Source organism: Triticum urartu, chromosome 7 (assembly GCF_003073215.2).
Source record: "Triticum urartu cultivar G1812 chromosome 7, Tu2.1, whole genome shotgun sequence".
NCBI lineage: Eukaryota > Viridiplantae > Streptophyta > Magnoliopsida > Poales > Poaceae > Triticum > Triticum urartu.
In genome coordinates, this window is record NC_053028.1 from 658,842,063 (window position 1) to 658,864,768 (window position 22,706).

General features: G+C 43.5%; 1 protein-coding gene across 1 annotated transcript; it reads left to right on the plus strand.

Moving 5' to 3' along the window:
- The first annotated feature begins 14,712 nt into the window (after window positions 1-14,712).
- Window positions 14,713-15,958, plus strand: LOC125521267 (RNA polymerase II degradation factor 1-like). The gene has a single exon (XM_048686330.1). The coding sequence runs from the start codon at window positions 14,721-14,723 to the stop codon at window positions 15,798-15,800; it is 1,080 nt and encodes a 359-aa protein (XP_048542287.1). The 5' UTR covers window positions 14,713-14,720; the 3' UTR covers window positions 15,801-15,958.
- The last annotated feature ends 6,748 nt before the right edge of the window (window positions 15,959-22,706 follow it).

Genomic DNA, 22,706 nt, shown 5'->3' on the forward strand with positions numbered 1-22,706 from the left:
TGGTGATGGTGGGGCCATAGCCTGACCGCAGGCTGACATAGCCTCTTTAGTACCGGTTCGTGGCATGAACCGGTACTAAAGGTTCGCCACGAACCGGTACTATTGATCGCCGCCACGAACCGGCACTAATGTGCCGGCTCTAATTCAAACCGGCACTAATGTGCTTCACGTTTGACCCTTTTTCTACTAGTGAATACTGGTCGATAGCCTTATTTCTAGCTGATTACGACCAATCCAGATGGTCATGGTGTTGTAACATGGATGACTGGACGTCCACGTCATCAATTTTATCTATGTGTCGTGTCATTTTTGCTTATGATTCGGTTGTAGTGTCAGTCCGTCCATAGATTGACTAGTTGACTAAAATGGGTCTACATTTACAAACGGGGCCAACTAACACAGTACAAATGACATGTGGGACCCGTCCCACAAAGATGAATAAAGCAGAAAAAGGCAAAAATTCACTTTGGTTCACAGGTGTATATGCACCCATTGTCTAAATACATATTTTAAAAAGTTAAAAAAATCAAGAAAAAACCCCGCGTGTAAATCCGGACACTATATGTGTGTGCACCAAGTTTCGATGAAAAATGACATTTTTTGTGGCTTGTGTGTAAAAGACAATTTTCGATGCTTGATTACAGCTATTCACAAGCCATTTTTAATCTTTTTTACACATGCAACAAAAATGTCTTTGTTCACCGAAATTTTGTGTGCGAACATAGGATGTCCAGATGTACACACGAGATTTTTTTCTATACATATTTTATAATAGGTGTATCTACATCTAAGATTCAAACTGCCACTCTCAAAGAAAAAAAGGACCCGTCCCACAAAGGTGAATATAGCAAAAAAGAAACCACACCACATGATTCGAACTAGCTACCAGTCGAGTTCCCCTAAGGAGACAAACCACCACACCGCAACAAAGACACTAGTACATTCTTACCCGTAACCTATTTAGGCCCTGTCGGATACTATCCGCTCTGCCCCAGTAGCTCCCGGAGCGGACGGAGCGCCAACAATATTGCTGGGAGCGGCTCAGACCGCGCTCCTCGCGCGGAGCGGAGTTAGCAGACGGGAGAGATTCCGAACACGCCTTTAATGGGTAGTGTCGAGTAGGCTTGGGCCTTGGTGGGACAAGGGCACCTTTTTTTCTTTTATATTTTTCGTCCGCCGAGTGGGCCAACTACTGGGCCGCGGCTCATTTTTTGGTCTGTTTTTTGTTCGTTCATTCTTTTTTTACTTTTGTTTATTATTTATACTTCCAATTATTCTATATATATATATATATATATTGAAAAACAAACTTCACATAAAATGTTTGAAAAAATGTGAACCAAGCATTTAAAAATCTTACATGTGTATAAAGAAAATGATTACATATGTACAAAAAATATACAATGTGTGTGTAAAAAGTTGTTCATGTATTTAAAAATGTTAATCGAGCATTTAAAAAATGTCAAACAATTATATAAAAATGTAAATCAAGCATTTAAAAATGTTAAAATGTGTAAATAAAAAAATATTAACAATGTATTAAAAATATTAATCTTGTATTTTAAAAAATATTTAAATGTTGTATATAAAAATGTTGACTATGTATTTAAAAAGTTCTAACCAAGCATTTGAAATTGTTAATTGTGTATAAAAAATTTGTGTCTCATGTATAAGAAAAATGTATACATAAGTATACAATGTGTGTGAACAAAGTCAATCTTGTATTTAGAAAATGTTAAAGCAAGCATTTGAAAAAAATGTTAAACAAGTATTTAAAAGATATTAAACATGCATTAAAAATGTTCTTGACGTATATGAAAAATGTAGAATGAAAACCAACAGAAAGAAAGAAAAATGTTCTCGATGTATATGGAAAATATAGGATGAAAACTAGGTCACATATAATGACACAATGCAAATATTTTACATATTTTCTGTTTTTTATTTTCTTATGCCAATTTCAAAATGCGTTCAAATGACGAGTATGGCCGTTCATAGCTAGAGATGGAATCTTGCAATACTCTTGGTGGATCTATGATGAAATAGCTACTTGTGTACCCATAAATGAATTTTAGAAAAAAAGACCAAACTGTGAGGTAGTTGTAGTTAAAAATAGATCCAGTTACTGCTGAATCGGCAGAAGTTTGTCAATTTGACGAGATGTGGACGGAAAGCTATTAAGGTGCGACCATTTGGTTACTTTGACATAAAATACGGTCTAATATTTTTGAAAAATCGAATGGTGCCATTTTGCAACAAATATTTGGTAGTTTCTTAAAAAACAGTTTTTCGCACTCGGGAAATGAAAAATGAACTTTATGTGCATAAAATTTCTATCGACTTACACTTTCCATATTCAAATGTTGTTACTTGTTTGTACTTTCCAAGGAGTACCAGGAAACAAGTTGCAACCGAGCCCCTCCAATATGGATTCATCTAGGACATCTCGCCACAATATGCACGTCTTATGGTTGTTGCCAAAACTCCGAGTGAATTTGAAATAGGCCATGGACATGGATCACCAAAGTGAAAAGAATGCCTCTGAAATTCAATCATAACCCGCGACGTTGCTTGAGTTTTTGGTATAATGCCAATTCTTTGTCCTCTATATAGCTATTCTTGCATTGATGCATTCATGAAAAAATATTTTAGTATTTCCAATGATTTTGTATGTAAATTAAATTGCTAGCCCGTGCAGAAGTGATGACTACTAGCTTAATTTTCATTGGTTACTCATTTGTGATGCGGATTGATGACGTGGCGAACATCCGACCATCCATGCCCAGGAAACCCACATCCATCCATCGTCCATCCATCTATATTCAGATAAACAAACCTATCCATCCATCCACCGCACCCAAGTCCCTCGTCACCTCCTCCGTCCCTCTCCCACGAGACTCTCCTCGCCGCCGCCACCTACGGTGGTCGATCCCGGCCGAATTCGGCGGCCGCCGGCAGCGCCCAGCACACCCACGTGATCCCCTCGGCCCGCTCCTCCATCTCCTCTGGCCAGATTCGATGGGCGCGTCCTCCTGCGACCATGCGCAAAACTCTCCATCCACTAGGGTTTGGGCCACCGTGTCGCAAGTGTGGCTCCGGCGTTGCTCCGGTGATTCAGATCCACTCTCTTCCCTCGTCACACCCCTCCTTCATTCTCCTCCTCACCACGTACCCTCTAACTCTCAGATCCGTCGTCGCTCGAGCACCGGACGCCATGTACGGGATGGATGCTTCCTCCCCTACCCAGACGATGGAGCGACTAGATCTGGGCGTGTACGACGACGCCCAGTGATAAGGGACGGCCTGGCCTACCACCCTGAAGCCATAGCAAGGCGGGTGAGGGAGGCGTAGACCACATTCGGATGGAGCCAAGAGGGGTCTGAAGCGGTCGTCTCCTTCGAGCACCAAGACGGGTCTGCGGTGGATGCTGGGTTGGAGCTCGGGTCGATGGCGTGGCCATGGACACGACCTCCTCGACCTCGACAGCCAAAGGGTCGGCAGTGGAACATCTGATTCCCGAACCTTTTCTTCTCCTCTTTTAATTTAAAGTTCTTATTAGCTTAGTTATAGATTTCTAAGCATGCCATCTTGTTGTGATTAATTATGTTAGTTTAGTTCCAAATTTTGGTTGCTACTACTGTTGCATAATTGACCCTGAATATTCTGTCATCTCATATGCTTCCATGGCGTGCCTACCCAACCTGCTCGAGCAGTAACATAAACTGAGTTATTTGAGCAACCAGCCAACAACACCAATAGTAGCACCAACTGTGTTCCTATTCTACTCCCCGTTGGAGACTGATGAATGTGTAGCACTTTATGGCAGCCCCATATGCAACGGGAAGCCAGCAAAAGCAGCGAGTGAGAGCGGCTGTGAATGCATAGTTGGCTTCGATAGATTTTTGATGTTCATCGATCGTCCAGATTTACTAGCACACCAGATATAAACCTGGACCGATGCCATTCAATAGATTTTTCTAGACAATTTATTGGATCATCAGATGATTGGCGTGGCAGGGTGTGTTTGGCTAACATATTGCATTGGAAATATATTGTTCTTCATCGCCTAATGTCATTGTTGCAGATAATAGGGCATGTAGATAGCAAGTTATTTTGCTAGTGGCGACTTATGCTTATTGTGTCTCACACTGAAAAATAAAATGCACAATGAGCTTGTTTGACTTTTTTTATGTTATAGTATACTTGATCAGGGTAGTCTATTTCCTGTGATCTTTCCTATCACGTGCACATATTAATTTTTGTTGACTTGAATCTGTTATGCCCTTGATATGCCCTTGATTTTTACTGACCCCACCTCGCTCTAGCTCTCGTAGACCCAAATGAGCTTGTATGCAATGCACCTCCTCTCCGGTGGTGAGAGCGTACACGGGTCGTGGGTCCGACTAATTTCCATGTTTGTGGCCGCTCCTGCCACTGCACTCTCTTTAAGGACACAGCCAGAAAGACGCTCAATAAACAGATCGTCGTCCTCTCCAAGTGGAGGGGTCAGCTCAAGCGATAGTAAGTTTCTATTATTCTCTACCGTGTTGATGTGGCTTGTTTACCTCGTCCTTGCTACACTTGATCGCATAATATGATTTCTGCTCGAGGATCTGATAGAGATGGTTCGTTCAAAATAGTAGAGTATATGATTCATGTTTTGTTATAGTTTGTTTGTTTGTCACAGTCCTCTGTTTCATGGCTGCTATGTTTCCTTTCCTAATCGCATTGCACATATTTTTGGTACTCAAAATGTGACATTATTCAGTCAATTTCAGTCCTTGTCGCAGTCCAACAGGCATTGCTTTGTCATTGGACACTGGTAATTAAGAGAGAGCGTTGTATACTCTCTGATTATTTGTCTAGTGATTGCTTGAAGCATCTATCTTACTAGCTTTTAGAATGGAGAAACTCGTGTCATTTCATATATGATCTGAATGAAATGATTAGGACTTGTTGCAGTGAATTTATTTGATACTGTATATTGTACTAAAGAAACAACATATGTGCTCCTGAAACGTACTACGTTCTTGTCTGCTACATGTTCCCATTTAAGCTACGTGCCCGATTTATATTTCGACAATGGTTTGTTTTGCATGCTGACGTGTTTAGTAAACTTGGTGCCATGCTTATTTCATGTAGCTAATAGTAACCTGCAAAAAAATTGTAATTGCCAAGATTGATTTGTTCTGCTTGCCTGCTACAAACTTTTCAAATAACTACTACTTAATTAGTAGCATGTAGACTGGATTATTATTTTGTGAACATTCTATTCCAGAGATATATACAAAATCATGTGCTGGCCATCCCATGTAGCAATCACTGCTAGTCTGTATTGAGCAAACAGTGCACCGCACTGTAGCTATCATCGTGCAGCAGTTGCCTCCCAGGACGCGGGTGTGCGTCGTGTGCAGTTTTGATTTTCCAGTCTTTCTTTCAAAATGTCAGGTGTTGTATTAATATCATGATGTTAGCTTCTTAAATTCTACTACTAGGACATCTATTCTTGAATAGTTTGCTTATAAAGTTTCCTAGTCATTCATAACCAACTGCAATATATTGATGGACATAGTACTCTGCTCATGTGTACATCTTTCTTTAAATGTCAGGCTAACATGGAAAGTGCTATGGAATAAGAGGTACCAGAAGGTGAAGAACCAAAGAGTGATGTTGCTGTTGTTGCTGACTTTTTCTCACTAAAGAATGACCCTCCAGCAGATTCCCTCACTGGCTGTGTTGTTTTGGTTGGTGCCATCTTATGTTACTGGTTACTAGTGCACAGTATGGACATGTGCCATCTTATGAACATGGGGTAATAATACTAAGCTACTGGTTGTGTTATATTGGTTGGTGCATCTTATGAACCTATGATGTAATGATACTGCTGGGCCTAACTTATTGAAATTCTGAAGAATTATATTATTATTATCATCATTATATTCTCATGTGTTGGCTGACTGCCAAATTGCCAATGTATTTTTGTTTTTGAGATACTGTTGGTTGTTGTTGGTCGCCCTTCAATATGGGCTGGATTGAAAAAACTAAATTGTGTGAGTGGGCTGGACTGTTTCAAGGCCAAATATAGTTTTTTTATGGAAAAAAAATCAAAATGTTTTTGTTCGGTAGATAAAAGGCCGGTCCAATTAATGATGGATTAAATAAATGGGTTGCACACCATAACCCAAGAACTGAGCTGTTGGGCTCGGCCCATGCTTGTGGCCCAAAAGTAAATTTAAAAGTGGGCTGAATTATTGGGCTCAGCCCATTAAAACAACTGATTTTGACCGATCCTACATGGCATCCATGTCATCGCATGTGCCACGTTGGCGCGGCCACATCAGATCCTACGTGGTCTAGGCTCATTAGTAGTGACCATAATTTTCGTCAAAGATTTAACGACCAAAATTTTGGTCAAGGGCGGCCATGACCAAAATTCCAAAGAAGGTCACGTTTGTTCGTTCTTGACGGTCAACTGTTGACCTTCCAAATTTGGTCAAAAAAAGGTCAATAAACGAAAACAATGACAAATTAACGACCAAAATAGGGAGTCATAATTGGCCGTATTTCTTGTAGTGAACGCGGCCGTTGATGAATTTCTGGCAAAACAGATGCGTAACATGTTTGATGGTGGTGATGGCGAGTTGGAAGAAAATGAGTCCAACGCTACTGCTGCCACAAGTCTGAATGCAAGCAAGGGCGGCCAGGATGTGACGCCTCCCAAACCCAGAACCTCGGACATCATTCCACCGCTACGTGATCTATCATACGAAGCTAAGATGGCCAATGCAGAGCTATCTGATGACTTGTCCACTATGGGCAAACACAATGCAGGAGATGACCATGTGATATATACGTCCAGGGGAAGTGGATGGCAGCCAGGCCATGGTGGTGTAAGCTAACACAACCACCTTGGCTGACCCTTTGCTTTCCTGTACACTAAAAAAACGCAAAACCGAAGGGATACCAAAAGGGCAGCAGGCCAAGGATGGAGAGGAGCTTCATGACCAGGATATGAAGGAGGAGACCAACACTGTGGAGGCAGCCGGCCTTGGGGCCGCCGGCAACCTGACGGGGCCGACGGAGCCCCGTCAGGAGCGATGAATATCTTGAGCTGGAACTGCCGGAGGAGGGAACCCTCAAACAGTTCGTCACCTTGTGAGTCTAGTGCAGGCTCATTCCCCTAGTATCGTCTTTCTTTGTGAAACTAGGCAGTCTAAAAATAAAATGAAGAGGTATCGTGCTCGATTAGGTTTAAGTGGGTGTGAAGCTGTTGATAGTGTTGCTCTTAGTGATGGTCTCTCTTTGTACTGGCATGAGTCGTTGAGCCTTGATGTAAAAGATATAAATGAAAGATATATTGATGCGTACGTGACTGCTGCGGTGGGTGAGCCACCTTGGATGCTTACTTGCATCTACGGCGAGCCCCGGACGGAGGACCGTCATCACACGTGGTCGCTTCTCCGGGATCTTCACCTTCAGGCCGACATGCCATGGGTGGTGGTCGGTGATTTCAACAAAGCCATGTGGAGCTTTGAACATTTCTCCAAATCGCCACGGTTGGCAGGTCAGATGATAGACTTTCGTGATGTTCTAGAAGTTTGTGGTTTGGGTGATTTTGGTTTTGCAGGCTTGCCATATACATTCGACAACTGTCGAGGTGGATGGGCAAATGCTAAAGTCCGACTTGACCGGGCTGTCGCCAACAACTCATGGTGTGACATCTTTGAGAGTGCCAAGGTGGAGCACATTATTATGCCTAGTTCGGACCACCTAGCTATCTTGCTACGGTGTGTGCTGGAGGAGCCACCACCAGTGTCAGGCAAGAGGTGTCGTCAGTATGAGGTGATGTGGGAGAGAGATCCAACTCTCCCAGAGGTAATTACGAATACTTGGGTTGTCATATGGGTACCATGCTAAATCTGGGCGATATTGCTTCTAGTTTGGGAAATATGATGAAAAAACTGTAAGATTGGAGTCACAAAAAGTTTGGTAATGTTATTAAGGAAATTAACAAGTCTCGGTCTCGTTTGAAAGAGCTCACGTCTATGAATGCAGATAGAAAGGAGATTACGGAGGCCATGGATAGGATGAATGAAGAGATGCTCTGGATGCAACGATCCCGAGTTGATTGGCTACGGGAAGGCGATTGTAACATGAAATTCTTTCACCGGAAAGCGGTATGGCGCGCCCGAAAAATCGCATAAAATCACTTGTTGATGATACAGGGGTAACACACAAGGATCATGAGGCTATGGCTACTTCATATTTCTCAAATTTGTTTGCTGCTGATTCTACCCTGTGTGCGGATCAAGTGATTAACTTATTTAATACACGTCTTACTGACCAGATGAATGATGGCATGTGTGCAGAGTTTACGGATAAGGAGATTGCGGATGCACTTTTTCAGATTGTACCGCACAAGGCTCCGAGGCCTTATGGCTTTCCTGCCCGTTTCTTCCAAAGGAACTGGTCTGTCATGCGATAGCAAGTGACTGCCGGGGTTAAGGATTTTTTTTTGACAGGAGTCATGCCTAAGGGGGTGAACAACACATCCATAGTTCTCATTCCCAAGGTTGAAAACCCCGAGCGGCTCATGAAGTTCGGGCCGATCAGTTTGTGTAACGTCATCTACAAGGTAGTGGCTAAATGTTTGGTTAACTGATTGAGGCCTATTCTGGATGAGATTATATCGCCTGAGCAGAGTGCCTTCGTCCCTGGACGGATGATCATTGATAATGCATTGATAGCATTTGAGTGCATTCACTATATTCAGAAGGAAAAGGACCCGAATAAAAGTTTTTGTGCTTACAAATTGGATTTGTCTAAAGCATATGACAAGGTAGACTGGATCTTTTTGGAGCGAATGATGCAAAAGATGGGATTCACTCGCTGTTGGGTGAATTGGATTATGACATGCGTCACCTCGATGAGATACACTGTTAAATTTAATGGAACCTCTTGAATTCATTTGCATCGTCGTGTGGGCTTCGGCAAGGTGATCCTTCTCTCCATTTTTTTTGGTCTTTCTCCATTGTTGAAAGATGGGGAGGGAAAAGGACATTTCACACCTCTGCAAGTATGTCGTCGAGCCCCCGGTGTGTATCATCTGCTTTTTGCGGATGATACCTTACTCTTTTTTAAAGGGGAAGAGCAGCAAGCAAAAAATGTACATGACGAACTTAATGTGTACGAGCGGGCCACAGGACAGTGTATAAACCCGGCAAAATGTAGTGCACTATTTGGTGAGTCATGTTCGATGGACAACCAGGAGAGTGTCCGGACTGCATACAAGTAAATACGGTGACTTTTGACAAAAAGTACTTGGGGTTGCGTACGCCCGATGGCCGTATGTCGTGAGGTAAATTTCAGAACTTATAGTCGAGGCTTCTAAAACGTATTATTGCTTGGGTGATACCCTCTCTCTGGCTGGCAAGGAGACGATGATTAAAGCTGTCATACAGGCTATTCCAACTTATATAATGGGTGTCTTTAAACTTCCAATGTCAGTATGTGATGATTTGAATAGGATGATACAGAATTTTTGGTGGGAATCCTCAAAAGGCAAGAGGAAGACGCAATGGATGGCTTGGCCGAAAATTTTGGCACATAAAATGAAGGACGGTCTGGGATTTAGAGATTTTCGCCTCTTCAACCAAGCCTTGCTAGCGAGACAGGCATATCGTTTGCTCACTAATCTTAATAGTTTGTGTGTGTAGGTGTTAAAAGCTCGTTACTTCCCGGAAGGTCGACTCAAGGATACTGTATTCTCGGGGAATGCGTATCCTACTTGGCATTGGCAGGCCATCCAATATGACCTCGAACTTTTGAAAAAGGGCATCATGTGGTGCATCGGTGATGGAAAAAACATCCGTATATGGCGGGATCATTGGCTGCCTAGGGAGCCTTTGCGTCAACCCATCACGCCGCAAGGAAACTGCCAGCTTAGGAGAGTGGCTGAGCTCTTGGACGAGTCTTGCGCTTGGCGCTTGAACGTTATTCGATGCCACTTCCAACTATCGGACATGGACACGATCACCAGTATCCGCACATCGTCTCGCATCACCGATGACATCATCGCTTGGGCGCTAAAGAAGAACGGTATTTTCACCGTTCGTTCCGCCTACCGCTTAGCCATGGACAAGCGCGAGCGTCCATCCCGTGCGGGGGTCCGCCCCCCCCCCCCCCCCCCCCCTAAAGATACGTGTGTTTGCATGAAGAATCGTATCCAACTCCCTTGCCACTTGGGCAAATAAATTTTCAAGACATCTCGAGCTTACTAATATTTGCCCTCTCTGTGATGTGGAACGAGAGGACGGGTTCCATGCGTTGTACAGGTGCCCTCTCGCCAGAGAATTATGGCATGCCATGGCCCAAGACTGGCCAATTCCAAAGGTGGAGAGTATCGCCAATGACGGACCGGAGTGGCTCTTCACTCTTCTGGATCCTCTCACGGACAGGGTGCGTATGGTGGTCCTCATGACAATGTGGCGGGTGTGGTATATCCGAAATAAAATTACACATGACAAGGTTCCTCCACCTACAGAAGTGTCCCGCAGGTTCCTTCATGGGTATATTAACTCTTTGCTTTGCATACGTCAATTCCCACAAGCTGATTTGGACAAGGGGAAAATGGTGCTGCATGATGAAGGACGCTACACCCATACAAAAACTGAGACACGGCCAGAACTACAGTGGGAAACCCCACCACCGGGCTGGGCAAAACTGAGCTCTGACGGGAGCTACGTCCCGGCCACCGGCGCAGCTGGCGGAGCATGGTTCTGAGGGGTGCAGGAGGAGAGATCATGTTCACCGCTTGCAGAGAGATGCTCACATGTGGTAATAGCCTCCAAGCTGAGCTAGCTGCATGCAAGGAAGGCCTGATGTTGGCATTACAGCGGACTGACTTGCCCATCAAGGTAGAGCTGGATAGTGCTGAAGCGATCTCGATGCTGACGGCACAATCCGAGGATCGGTCACAGTTACTGAGTTCTTGTGGAGGAGATTCGTAGGATTGCAGCAGATGACTCCAGGGAGATTTCTTTTACCCATATTAGTCGTTCACAAAATAAAGTTAGTCATGTGTTCGCTGCGTATGGTCGTAGTACCCCACGCACAGCAGTTTGGTTGCGTTCGGATTTGGATTTTATTGTAAACTTGTGTAAGGCTGATAAGCCTCCTTGAGTAATGAAAATCTTCCTTTCCCCCGCAAAAAAAAAAAGATGTGCTAGCTGAGAAAAAGTTTAATCCCTCAAAATTATTGAATTTTGAGGATAGGGAGAAGGTTTGGGAATTAAGTTTAAGTGAAATGCTACAGATGCTATTAGCTCTGATGGTTAGACTCATCAACCCCCCTTTAGCTCCCGCTAATGTGCCATTGCATACGGACGTGGTATATTGTGCCACATTAACCCTATTTCTTTTAGTTTGCTTTGTACTTTCTTCATCCAAAAATAAGTGTCTTTGATTTAGTATAATTTTGACATTTTCTCCTACTTCATCGATGAAAATTAGCTCCCAACTACTTATTCATCTCAAAAGAATTTAAAGGACTTAAGCTATGAAGGAACTACGAGAAGAGCAAGTCAAGCTCCTCCGTTGGCAACATTTGCCCTATTAGAGAAGCATCCTTCATTGCACCACTGAATATAAGTAGGGTCAATGTTATTTGAGGGATGAGCACATGCCTCTTTGCCCTTGCTTCAACTATATACTTTTTTTTGCGGGTGCTTCAACTATATACTTATTTGTGATGTATTTGAGAGAAACAATATACATGCAAGATTTTAAGAAAATTTACAAAGACTATGTACATATTTGAAAACAATATTTTCGTCCATCTAGAAAAATCAAAAGATTACGGAAACACTAACGCCCACACATGTGGACGTTTGCATCCCGCCCACACGCGTGGATCCGCGTTCGTTTGTAGGTGCACGAATCTTGGCATGTTTGTGGTGCTACGTAGGACTGGGCTGATGTGTGGGTATTCACCCGGTCGCCCACACGTTTGTTTCACCATACGGAGGGGCTGGTGTGTGAGCGTTTAGCAGTTCGTCCATACACCAGTTTTCACTCATGCACAAGGGCTGGTGTGCGGGCATTTGCCATCTCGCCCATACGCCCGTCTTCTCTCCCACACCCAAGCTGCCAGTTGCCATGCGTTTTGTAGTGTACATGGCAACTGCCCTAGTGTGCTTGTAAGCAAATGGCAACTCTCTCTTTTTTTTACCCGAACATGTCAGTTGCCATGTGTTTTGCAGGGTACACGGCAACTGCCCCAGTGTGCTTGTAAGCAGATGGCAACTCTCTCTTTTATCCGAACATGTTGTTTTGCCATGACTCTTTGTAGCGCTACACGACAACTGCCTAGTGTTAGTAGGTGACAACTCCTAAGGTTTTCAAATCATGGCAACTGTAGTAAACCAGACCATACATGGCAACTGCTTAGTGTTAGTAGGTGGCAACCTCTAAAGTTTTCAAATCATGGCAACTATAGTAAACCAGACCATACATGGCAACAGCTGCAGTTGTCCAAAATGGCATCTGTCACTTGACCTGAGATGGCAACTGCAGTTGAGCAACCATGGCAACTGTAGTTGTCTGACATGACAACTGTAGTTCAGCGACGTGGCAACTGCAGTTAAACGGACATTGAAGAGGGTCCGGACCATGGCAACTGCGAGGATGCGTGGTGACTGTCACGCGGGGCGTGCGGGACCTTGAGGTAGGTGGCTGAGAGAGATCGTGTGGGTGTTATGCATTTTGCCCACACGTAGGCATGTGAGAGGGGCCGTAAGAAAAAAACAAGACGTGTGGGCGCTAGTTGTTTTGCCCACACATAAGTGTGTGGGCTGGTCCTCTTAGACACCATACAAAATGTGTGGGCAAACCCCTTAATGCCTACACGTGTGGCAGTTATCGTCGTCCAAAGATTAAACCTCCTGATTGTTGGGCAATTAATTAGGCTTTGTTGAAACCCGTTATTCACTTCGTTTCTTCTCCGGAAAAAGGTCATGGAAGGCACATGTCCTCACACATGCGCACTGGTGTCGCCTTTCACCCTCCCTGCCCACTTGCTACAATAGCATTCCTCTCTCACCCTTGGTTTAGCTCGAATAAACTAGGAAAAATATGTCCAGCAGAATCAACTTATTAGCTCCATACAAAAGCTGAAAAAGGCTTCAGTCAATGAGTTCCAATCCTATGAATTTCCTTTTCTTCAGTACACAACACTACATGGACCGACTCCTCTAGCGATATTTTTCCTCTGGTTTTCCTCTGTGAGTTTTGGTACGTTTCCCCCTGACTTTTAGGTGTCTCGTTACTTTTGTTCCAGGTTTCGACTACTTATCATATTCATAACAAAAGTTAAATTGGCCGAGCCTAAGATGGAGGGGATGTGCGCCGGTTGCAAAAAAAAACTATAACGGACGCTTAAGGCATCAAATAGGGGTTGGGACAGCGCCCCTGCCCCTGACACGATAAAAGCAAGACAAAAGAGCAGCCCAGCCCCAGTTTGTCTATATGACCGATTTAACACGGAACAAGCAACACTGCACAAATCTTGAAGCAACAATGACCTAATGGTCAAAGAGTTGACTATGACTTGGCTAAAACTCAGTGACTTAAGTTGTTCAGTTACGAGGGTCTGTCCATGCATGCTAAGATTGCACTTTCTGCTATTTAAGTGTGGTTCAGATGGGAAGGTTCCTTGTGGTGGAACCAGTCCATCAGGGTTCAAATCCTACACTTGGTACTTGTGCTTCCATTTTCCTAAAAGGAGAGATTCCTAGTGAGTACGAGGCATATGTGGTTGTTTCATTAATAATATTGTTAAGTCTCAGTTGACTAAGACTTTATTAAGTCTCAGTCGATGTTATATCTGTCGGATCTTACATTAAGATCCGTGCAAAAAAAATCATTTTTTCTTTTTCTCTCTTACATGTTATGTCAATTGACTTAGACTTGGTTAAATCTCAGTCGACTGAGACCTAGCCACACTCTCTTCATTAATTTTAAGATGTTGTTCCGGTTTAATATCTCAGAGGTGTTTATAGGGATAACATGTGCATGTGGGTGTTCATAGCGGTGATGTGCATGTTTTTGAGCATTTGTACTACTACCTATGTCTGGTTTATTGGTCCCTTTCGTATTTTGTGTCCAACTTTGACCATAGGTTTGACTAACAAATTATAAATTATATGTCACAACACTTATATTGTTAGATTCATATTTAAAAAAGGTTTCCAATGATAGTATTTTTTGGGATATAACTTATTTTTTGATAGTTAAATCAAAGGTCAAAGTTGCACCCGCAACAAAAAAATGTTACTTTTTTCTTTTCTTTCGAAGACGTAGTCCGCCTCCGATAGATGTGAACGAGGTGGCCTTGTGCGGCCGGCGATCTATCGAGTTGGCTTGCCTGCCCCGATTACCATGCACAGCAAGCATCCTTTATTTTTATTTTCTTCACCTCCATAGCTAGCTTCCCTCCAAATCCATTTACCCTCTCGCACAAAGATCCCTTAACCTTTCCTCACACATGACTCCATGAATGTAGCTACACGTCTTCTTACACATGAATGCATTCCAAGAACGTACGCCGGAGTAATCCATCCTAAGATTTCCTCCGTTTACAAGTTTCGATTCGAATAAACAATACATACTCTTACATCCATCACCATGCCATGCCAAGCACCTAAATATATACACGACGCATCATGCCAACCTTCCCAACTCAGCAGCTCACCTCCCTCGGTCACAGTTCACGACACCATCAACCGACCAATCCACCATCCATCGCAACGTCCACCACGATTCCCTGCCTACGCTTCCTCATGGCGGCCGCCACCAACACCAAGCCGAAGCGGCAGCATCCGGCACCGGTCGTGGACCCCAAGTTCGAATGGGCGGACAAGGCCGGCACCTACGTGCTCCGCCTCAGCCTCGAGGGGTTCAAGAAGGGCGACTTCAGGGTGCAGGTGGACGGCGCCGGCAGGCTCACCGTGAGCGGGGCGAGGCCGGGTGCCACCCCGGGCTCCTTGCACAAGGTCTTCCAGCTCCCGTCTACCGCCAGCCTCGATGACATCGCCGGCCGCTTCGAGTCCGGCGTGCTCACGCTCACCGTGCCCAAGCGCGCGTACTCTGCTGTCCCCGCGCCGACGAGCATCGAGGAGATTAAGAGGGATAAACCTGGTGTGGCCAAGGAAGACGTCAGGCCGCCGCCAACCAAAGACGTCGACGGCAGCGATAAGAAGGCGGCCAGCGGCGGCGACAGCACCACCAAGCCTAAGGAAGAGATCGCCAAGGAGGAGGATGTGTCCAACAAGGCCATGGACGAGGCCACGAAGAATGCTCAACAGCAGAAGCAACCGGAGGAGGCAAGCAACCACAAACAAGAGGAGCAAAAGCTAGCACCAGAACCAGAGGCGAAGAAGGAGCAAGAAGTGAAGCCTGAGGCTCCCGAAAAGCCGGCGCCGGAGCCGGAGGTTGCCATCGACGAGAAGGACAAAGCGGTGGTTGACCAGGAGAGCCTGGCGGCGGGCGTGAGACGGCGCATCGAGGAAGAGAAAGCCAAGGCTGCGGCCGCTGCCATGGAAGCCAAAGCGGTGCTGGAGAAGAAGGCCACGGCGTGCAGCGGCTGGAAGCAGCGCGTGGCAGGGGGGCTGGAGCAGCTGACAGACATGAAGTGGGCTGACAGCGTGGTGGAGAAGGCAAGGAACAACAAGGAGGTGGTCGCCATCGCCATCGCTGCTTTCTCGCTCGGCTTCTTCGTCTCTCACAAGTTATTCAGGAAGTGAGCACCACACATACAAACAATGGGTGAATATGTGCTGGAGTGAAAATATATAGTTGTGTGATTAAAGTGTACAGACATAACAGAACAAACATGTAAATACATTTGTGCAAGTAAATTAAAGTACGTACACTGACACTACAAACATAAAGTCAATCATTATATCTTGGCTACAACCGAAGTAGGCGAAATCTTGGCATTTCCATTGGTGAAATCTATCAGAGATTACAATACTCGTGGCACATACGGAGCAAAACTCTCCTACAGTTTATATGTACATCTAAAACATGTTTTAGAGCACCTGCACCTAGGCCCTAATTATCTAGCCATTTATTCCCTGCATCGTGATTCGTGTAAGTTTTCTTTTTTGTTTCTCTCATATAGAACATGTCTTGAAGTTCAAATCTTTGCAGAACAACAAAGTTTTCTAACTAGAATTTAGGATAAAACTTTTACATTTTTTGGTCGAACATAAATATACAAAATAAGTTTTGTTTGATTAAAAAAAAATCCTATTTTCAGTATTTATGTCAGACCAAAATTTCTGAAAGATTTATCCTAGATTCTAGTTAGAAAGCTTTGCCGCGGTGAAAAGGTTTGAACTTCAAAACATGTTCTATATGAGAGAAGTAAAAAAGAGAAAATTTCATGTAGAAAGTTAGTTGTGTCGCACATATCTTAAAGCGACATTGAAGAGTCAGAATAGCAGGGCCGGGGTGCAGGTGCTCAAAAAATATGTGTCTGTATGTACATATATCCATGGTTGTCGGCTGGCCATCACCGTTTGCGATGATTCATTGCATTTGGGATCATGCCTTCATGCCACTAGGAGAAGGAAGAGGAGAAAAACCCCATTTACACAAAAAAGTGCTCAAACAGTGGCCCATGGTGGGCGAATTTTGCCTACATTCTCGACTCCTTCATTGCACGTGTACGTCTTGCTCGTTAAGACTCTGTCATATTACTTTTGTGGATCTTGAGTCCAAGACCTTAGCTAGCTCATGGACATTGTCTTGTGCCGAGCAATCGTTGTTGTCCGTGTCAAGGAAGAAGAAAGGAGAAGGAAGACAAAGATGATGAGAGGCTTCCATGTGGGGTCAAGTTGGTTTCTGAGAAAAAGTTTAATTCCCCAAAATCAATGACTTTTGGGGATAAGCAGAAGGTTTGGGGATTAAGTTTAACGGGTCAGCTAGAGATGCTCTTAACTCCGATGGTTGGAAAATTTTCCTTTATTTCAGAAGATCTTCATGAATTTCAAAATTGTTCCCAGATTTAAAAAAATCATGAATTTTTTAAGGATTCTAGTATTTCTAAAAATGCTCTAAATTTGAAAAAAGACCCTAAATTTCAAAAATATTCCCTGATATAAAAAACATGAATTCGCAGTATGTTCTTGGATTTCAGAAAATGGTCTCAAATTTCAAAAAAGTTGAAACATTTGAGAAATGATCCCACGTTTCAAAAAAAGTCCATGTTTTAAAAAAAATCTTGAAATTAAAAAAATGAGAAAATAAGGAAAAAAACACAGATAAAAGAAAAAAAATGGTTTGGGGGGGGGGGGGGGGGGGGGGGGTCTAGAACATTCCAAAAACCGGTGGGGGAAACAAGTAATGGGCGGGTTATCGACTGTTGTGGCTTCATGGGCTATTAGGACGACCTAGGGAAGTCTACAACCACCTGCACTCCCTAACGGCATCCCTCCTGAAAGTTTGGGGTTTCAAGTCTTCATGAGATCTCGCTGGCTTGTCTTGCATATCACACTCTCGGCGAGGCTTCCCTTCGACCGCGTGTCTTGCAGCTGACGGTCAACACGAAGGGCACATAGCACTGCAACAAATCGAGATACTACTGACCCCTCATCACTGACCAGCTTGTCGGAGTAAATGACCACGGGTAGCCTCATCGACACCCCATGGTATTTCAAGACATCAGGGTTAGCTGCGCCCCTCACACCTCCGGGACGAAAGGCCGACCCTTTAGGTCGCTAGGTCCGACGGGCCGGCTATCACAAGACGGCGGGCTCTCAGAAGGCGGCCACGAGGGGGCCGACCCCTAGCAGGCGGCCCCTCGTTCCCTCAAAATTTGCACCCCATTACCATGACGAGACGAGGCATGGCTACAGTGCGACCTGCCACCCCCGAATCCAGGGCGGAACGTGGCCATAGTGTTGGTGTACCAAGAGGACACCCATCGTCCGGCGCGGCACTGTTGCCATGCAACCCATGACATCACCTACGTCAGAGGGAGCCATGCTCCCACGATGGACGGTCGGTACGGCCCACGGGCGGCGGGCCCTACCTATTCGCGAGCCGCTAGAAGACAGCGAACCCCCAGCAGGCGCCGTCGAGGGCGGGCCGACTCCCCGCATGCGGCCCTCCCTCCCCTCAAAGTCCGTGCGCCATTAACCAGATGAGACGGGGTGTGGCTACAGTGAGCGCCCACCAGGCGGCGGGACTGTAGCCACGCTCCCCCCGACAAAGCCTCCGTCATCAGGAGCAAGGCTACAGTATAAAGCAGTTAACATGGCCCGCGGATGGCGGGCCCTACCTATCGGCCGGGTTCACGGCAGCCGGCGGGACCCACCAAGCGGCGGGACCCAGCAGCCGACGGAGAAGTCGGCGCCCAGAGACACTGACGGCCGGGTCCTCCATCCGGCTGAATTACCATTGTACCCTTGGGGGTAGGCCTATATAAACCCCCAAGGCTCACCCATGCAAAGGGTTCAGAACTCCAACCATTAGACACATAGAAAGATAAGTTAGGGCTAGCCTTGCTCTTTTTCCTCCTCTAGCCGAAACAGCTTAAGGAGCAATCTTGTAGCTACTCTATTGACGATAGTCATCATGCGGAGACCCCGCAGAGCAGGACTAGGGGTGTTATCTCCACGGAGAGCCCCGAACCTGGGTAAACCTCATGGCGTTCGAGGTCACGCTCACTCCCGCTTCTAGAGCCCGGCGACGTACTCTTGTCCCCATCCATGATGAGCCACCCCCTGGCATATGTAGCTAGATATCCCCGACACAGCTAGTGTGGACGGGTCACTGATCGATGAGGGTCATCACTGACCGAGCGTCACCAATGGCAATCATCGCTGATTGGCAAACATTGAGGGGAGTAATTGATGACATGTCATCACTGGCCCACCAATGTCATCCAGGAACTTCACTCTTTGGAGCTCGTGCATGACTTCCAGCTTGGCGAGCAAACCGAAGATGACATTGTTTGGAAGCATTTGAATGATGAGATCTAATCGGCGGCCAAATCATATAAAGCTCGATTCCTTGGATTGACACTATCCCCCATGGACATCATGGTTTGGAAAGTCTGGGGCCCTCCAAAAGTCAAATTATTTGCGTAATTGACATTACAAGACCAGATTTGGACCATTGATTGGTTAGAGAGGTGTGGATGGGAAAATTGTGATCTTTGCCCTCTTTGCAAAAGGGAACAAGAAACAGGTGCATATCTCTTCCTCAAGTGTTTCTGTGTAAGTTCTTAGGCTTTGAAGATTGGTGAACGAGAAGTTTGGACTTGTGCACATGGACACCTCTACTTGGCATTTAGGGGGCTTCGTCAAGGATTGGTGGGATAAGAGAATGGGCATGAAAACCCCCTAATAGACGAGCTATGGCCTCCCTTATAATGCTTGTCTCTTGACAATTTGGAGAGAGATTTTCTTTTGTATTATGCTATGAGTGTGCATTGCCACCAATCCATCTAAACATCGTCTCAGAGGAGCAAAAACTTTGGGGTATCATTGGTGCTAAGAAACTAGGGCAAATTGTACTACATGACTAATTGCGGTCGGTTAATTAACAAAAACCAGGCTAAAATTATCACAAAACCGCCAAGTGGCAGGACCTCGGCACGCCCATCCCAGGAATAGTATGCCAAGGCATGGGATGTCAGTGCCCGAATACAAAGGAAGGAAAGGACTAGGAAGAAGAGAATGATCTTCATAGGTAGAATGCTTTAATGTTCTTGTGCAATCAAGCATGCACTTGTAGCATGCTATCTTTTCATCATTCAAATAAGATTGTAAATGATGCCTTCTAATTGACTTGATCTCGCAAAGAATGGGTTTACATAGAGTTTTACCACCAATATATATTGAATATAATCTAAATAAATGATGCCATTCTAACACCTTTAATAATGATATGCTACATTTTCTTGGTGTCGTGAACGGAAAAAAGCTTTGTCTTCAATTCTATATTATATTAAGTATAAAACACATGATTTTCTGCAAAACAATGTTTTCATACAAATTTTATGAATGGCTTAAATGTCTTCATGATTTTCTCCACTATTTTTTAAATATTAATGAACATTTTTTGAATGGATGAATGTTTTCATATAAATTGTATTAATGTCTTAAATGTTCTCATGATTTTCTCCACTACATTTTTCGAAATTAATGAACATTTTTTGAATGGATGAACTTTTTCTGTAATTCACAAACTTTGTGAACATTTTAAAAAATCATGAATAGTTTTTTTGAATCGACGAACATTTCGTTCAAGTTCGTAAATATCTTTACATAGAGACCACGGCCTCAACGTTGGCGTGGCACTCGGCCGAACCCATGCGGGCGACAGTACGCCAATGAGCGGAGGTGGTGTCCTTGTTTTTCTTTCTTTTCTGATTTTTTCTTTATTCAAAATGTTTCGGATTTCAAAAAACTTGCATCTCAAAAACTTTTTGGGAATATGAAAAATGTTCAAAGATTACAAAAAATATTTTGAAATACAATTTTTTTATATTGGAAAAATGTTTTGAATTTCAAAAATAATCCTGGCTTTCAAAAACAGTGCACGCATTTGAAAAATGTTTCTGGATTTCAAAAGAAATTCACGAATTTAGAAAAGTGTAACCAAATTTAGAAAATTCATGAATTTGAAAATTATCCGAATTCCCAAAAAATTATATAATTTGAAAAATATTCCATACTTTAAAACAATATTTAGTAATTTGGAAAAAATTCTTGTATTTAAAAAACTTTTCACTAACTTAAAATTTGTTCCTGTAATTCCAAAGGAAATATATGAATTTTCAAATTGTTCCTGTATTAAAGAAAACATGAAACTGAAAGTGGAAAATATAAAATAGAAGAAAGTTGAAGAAAATTGAGAAAAGGAAAAAATAAATGGTTCAGGGAAGGTTCTAGAACATTCCTAAAATAGGTGCAGAGAAATACCAGGAATGGGCGCGGCGAATTAAAGTTGCATCATGGTTCAGAAGTGTATGTGTTACGTCGCTATTGCCCGACCTAGGCGGTAAATAGGATCTGCCATCTCCTATTCCTCACATAGGGCGGCACAGGAGCAGCAAACGGCCACCCAGGAATAGTATGCCGAGGCAAGAGAATTATCTTCATAGGTAGAGTGCTTTAATGTTCTTGCCCGATCGAGTTTGCACGTCATTCCACTACTTGTAGCATGCTATCCTTTCATCATTCAAATAGGATTATAAATGATGCCTTCTAATTGACTTGACCTCACAAAAGAAATGGTTTAGATAGAGTTTTACCACCAATATTTTCTTGGTGTGGTGAAGGGAAAAAAAGCTTTTTCGTCAATTCTATATTATATTAAGTATAAAATACATGTTTTTCTCCAAAACAATGTCTTAAATGTTTTCATGATTTTCTCCATATAAATGTTTCGAAATTAATGAACATTTTTTGAATGGATGAATGTTTTCACATAAATTGTATTTTATAATGTTCTCATTATTTTCTTCACTACATTTTTCGAAATTAATGAACATTTTTAGTGGATGAAATTTTTCAGTAATTCAAAATCTTTTTTTATTTTGTGAATATTAAAAAATCATGAATATGTTTTTAATTGATAAATATTTTGTTCAAATTTGTAAATATTTTTTAAATATGCACACAGATTTCTCAAAATCATTAACATTTTTTTTGAATCCATGAACATCTTATGATTTCTTGAACATTTTCTAAAATTTAAAACTTTTTTGAAATCTTGAATTATTTTAAAGAGGAAAAAACAATAACCAAAAAAAACAAAAGGCAAAAAAATGAAATGGAAAAACCAGGATGCCTCAGCTCCGGATAGTAGTTTAGGTTACGGATTTTTAGTCCTCGTAGGTGCGGCGCTCGGACAAATGGCGACGCTTGTTTGAATTTGTCTTCCGGGTTCCGGTCGTCATCGAGTTCGTCTGTCTAGACATAGTTGGTGGGGTTCCAACATAGATTCCTGCTATCTCTTTGAGAATGTGTGGTTAGGGTTTCTTGTCATGTGGCCAGACTTGGTGTCAGATACTTCAGATCTATGCAAGGGTTCAACGGTGACGACTGGTGCTTCAAGGTGCTAGTCATTAGGGCACATGCATGAGGACTTCCTAGCTGTCATCCACAAGGTCAAGCTAGGTCCGGTACGGGAGCGGCGACAGTAGTGGTCATTCGGTGGTCTCGGATGTTAGATAAAACGAGATCAACGAGACACAAGAAACACGGATTAAGGTGCAGAACCCTTGCGGTGGAAAACAACAAACGCATGAAGGCACAATTCACTATGATGGAGGAGTATTACAAGCACGAGACGACATGCCGTATTTAAGTGCGACTACATGGAGAATATATGAGGGGCAATACATAGGAGTCCTTAGAGTCGTACGCGTCGATGTCAATGCAATGCCCATACTGTTTGTACTACGTCTAGTCGAACACGGTAGAATTTGAATCATAATTAAACATCGGAATCTCAATGTAAATTTTATTATGTTTGAGATTCTTTGTACTTTCGCTGAATTTTATAATAGACATGATGCTTTTCAAAAAACAAAACATGAAAAACATTTGTGCGATGATACTTCCTTAGATGTTTTCAGTAGTGTATTTTCGGTAGCAGCACATGACGCTTTCAGGGACCGGCGGGACGCT

Coding starts and splice junctions, on each gene's coding strand:
- LOC125521267 (XM_048686330.1), top strand. CDS start 14,721: ATGCCAACCTTCCCAACTCAGCAGCTCACCTCCCTCGGTCACAGTTCA.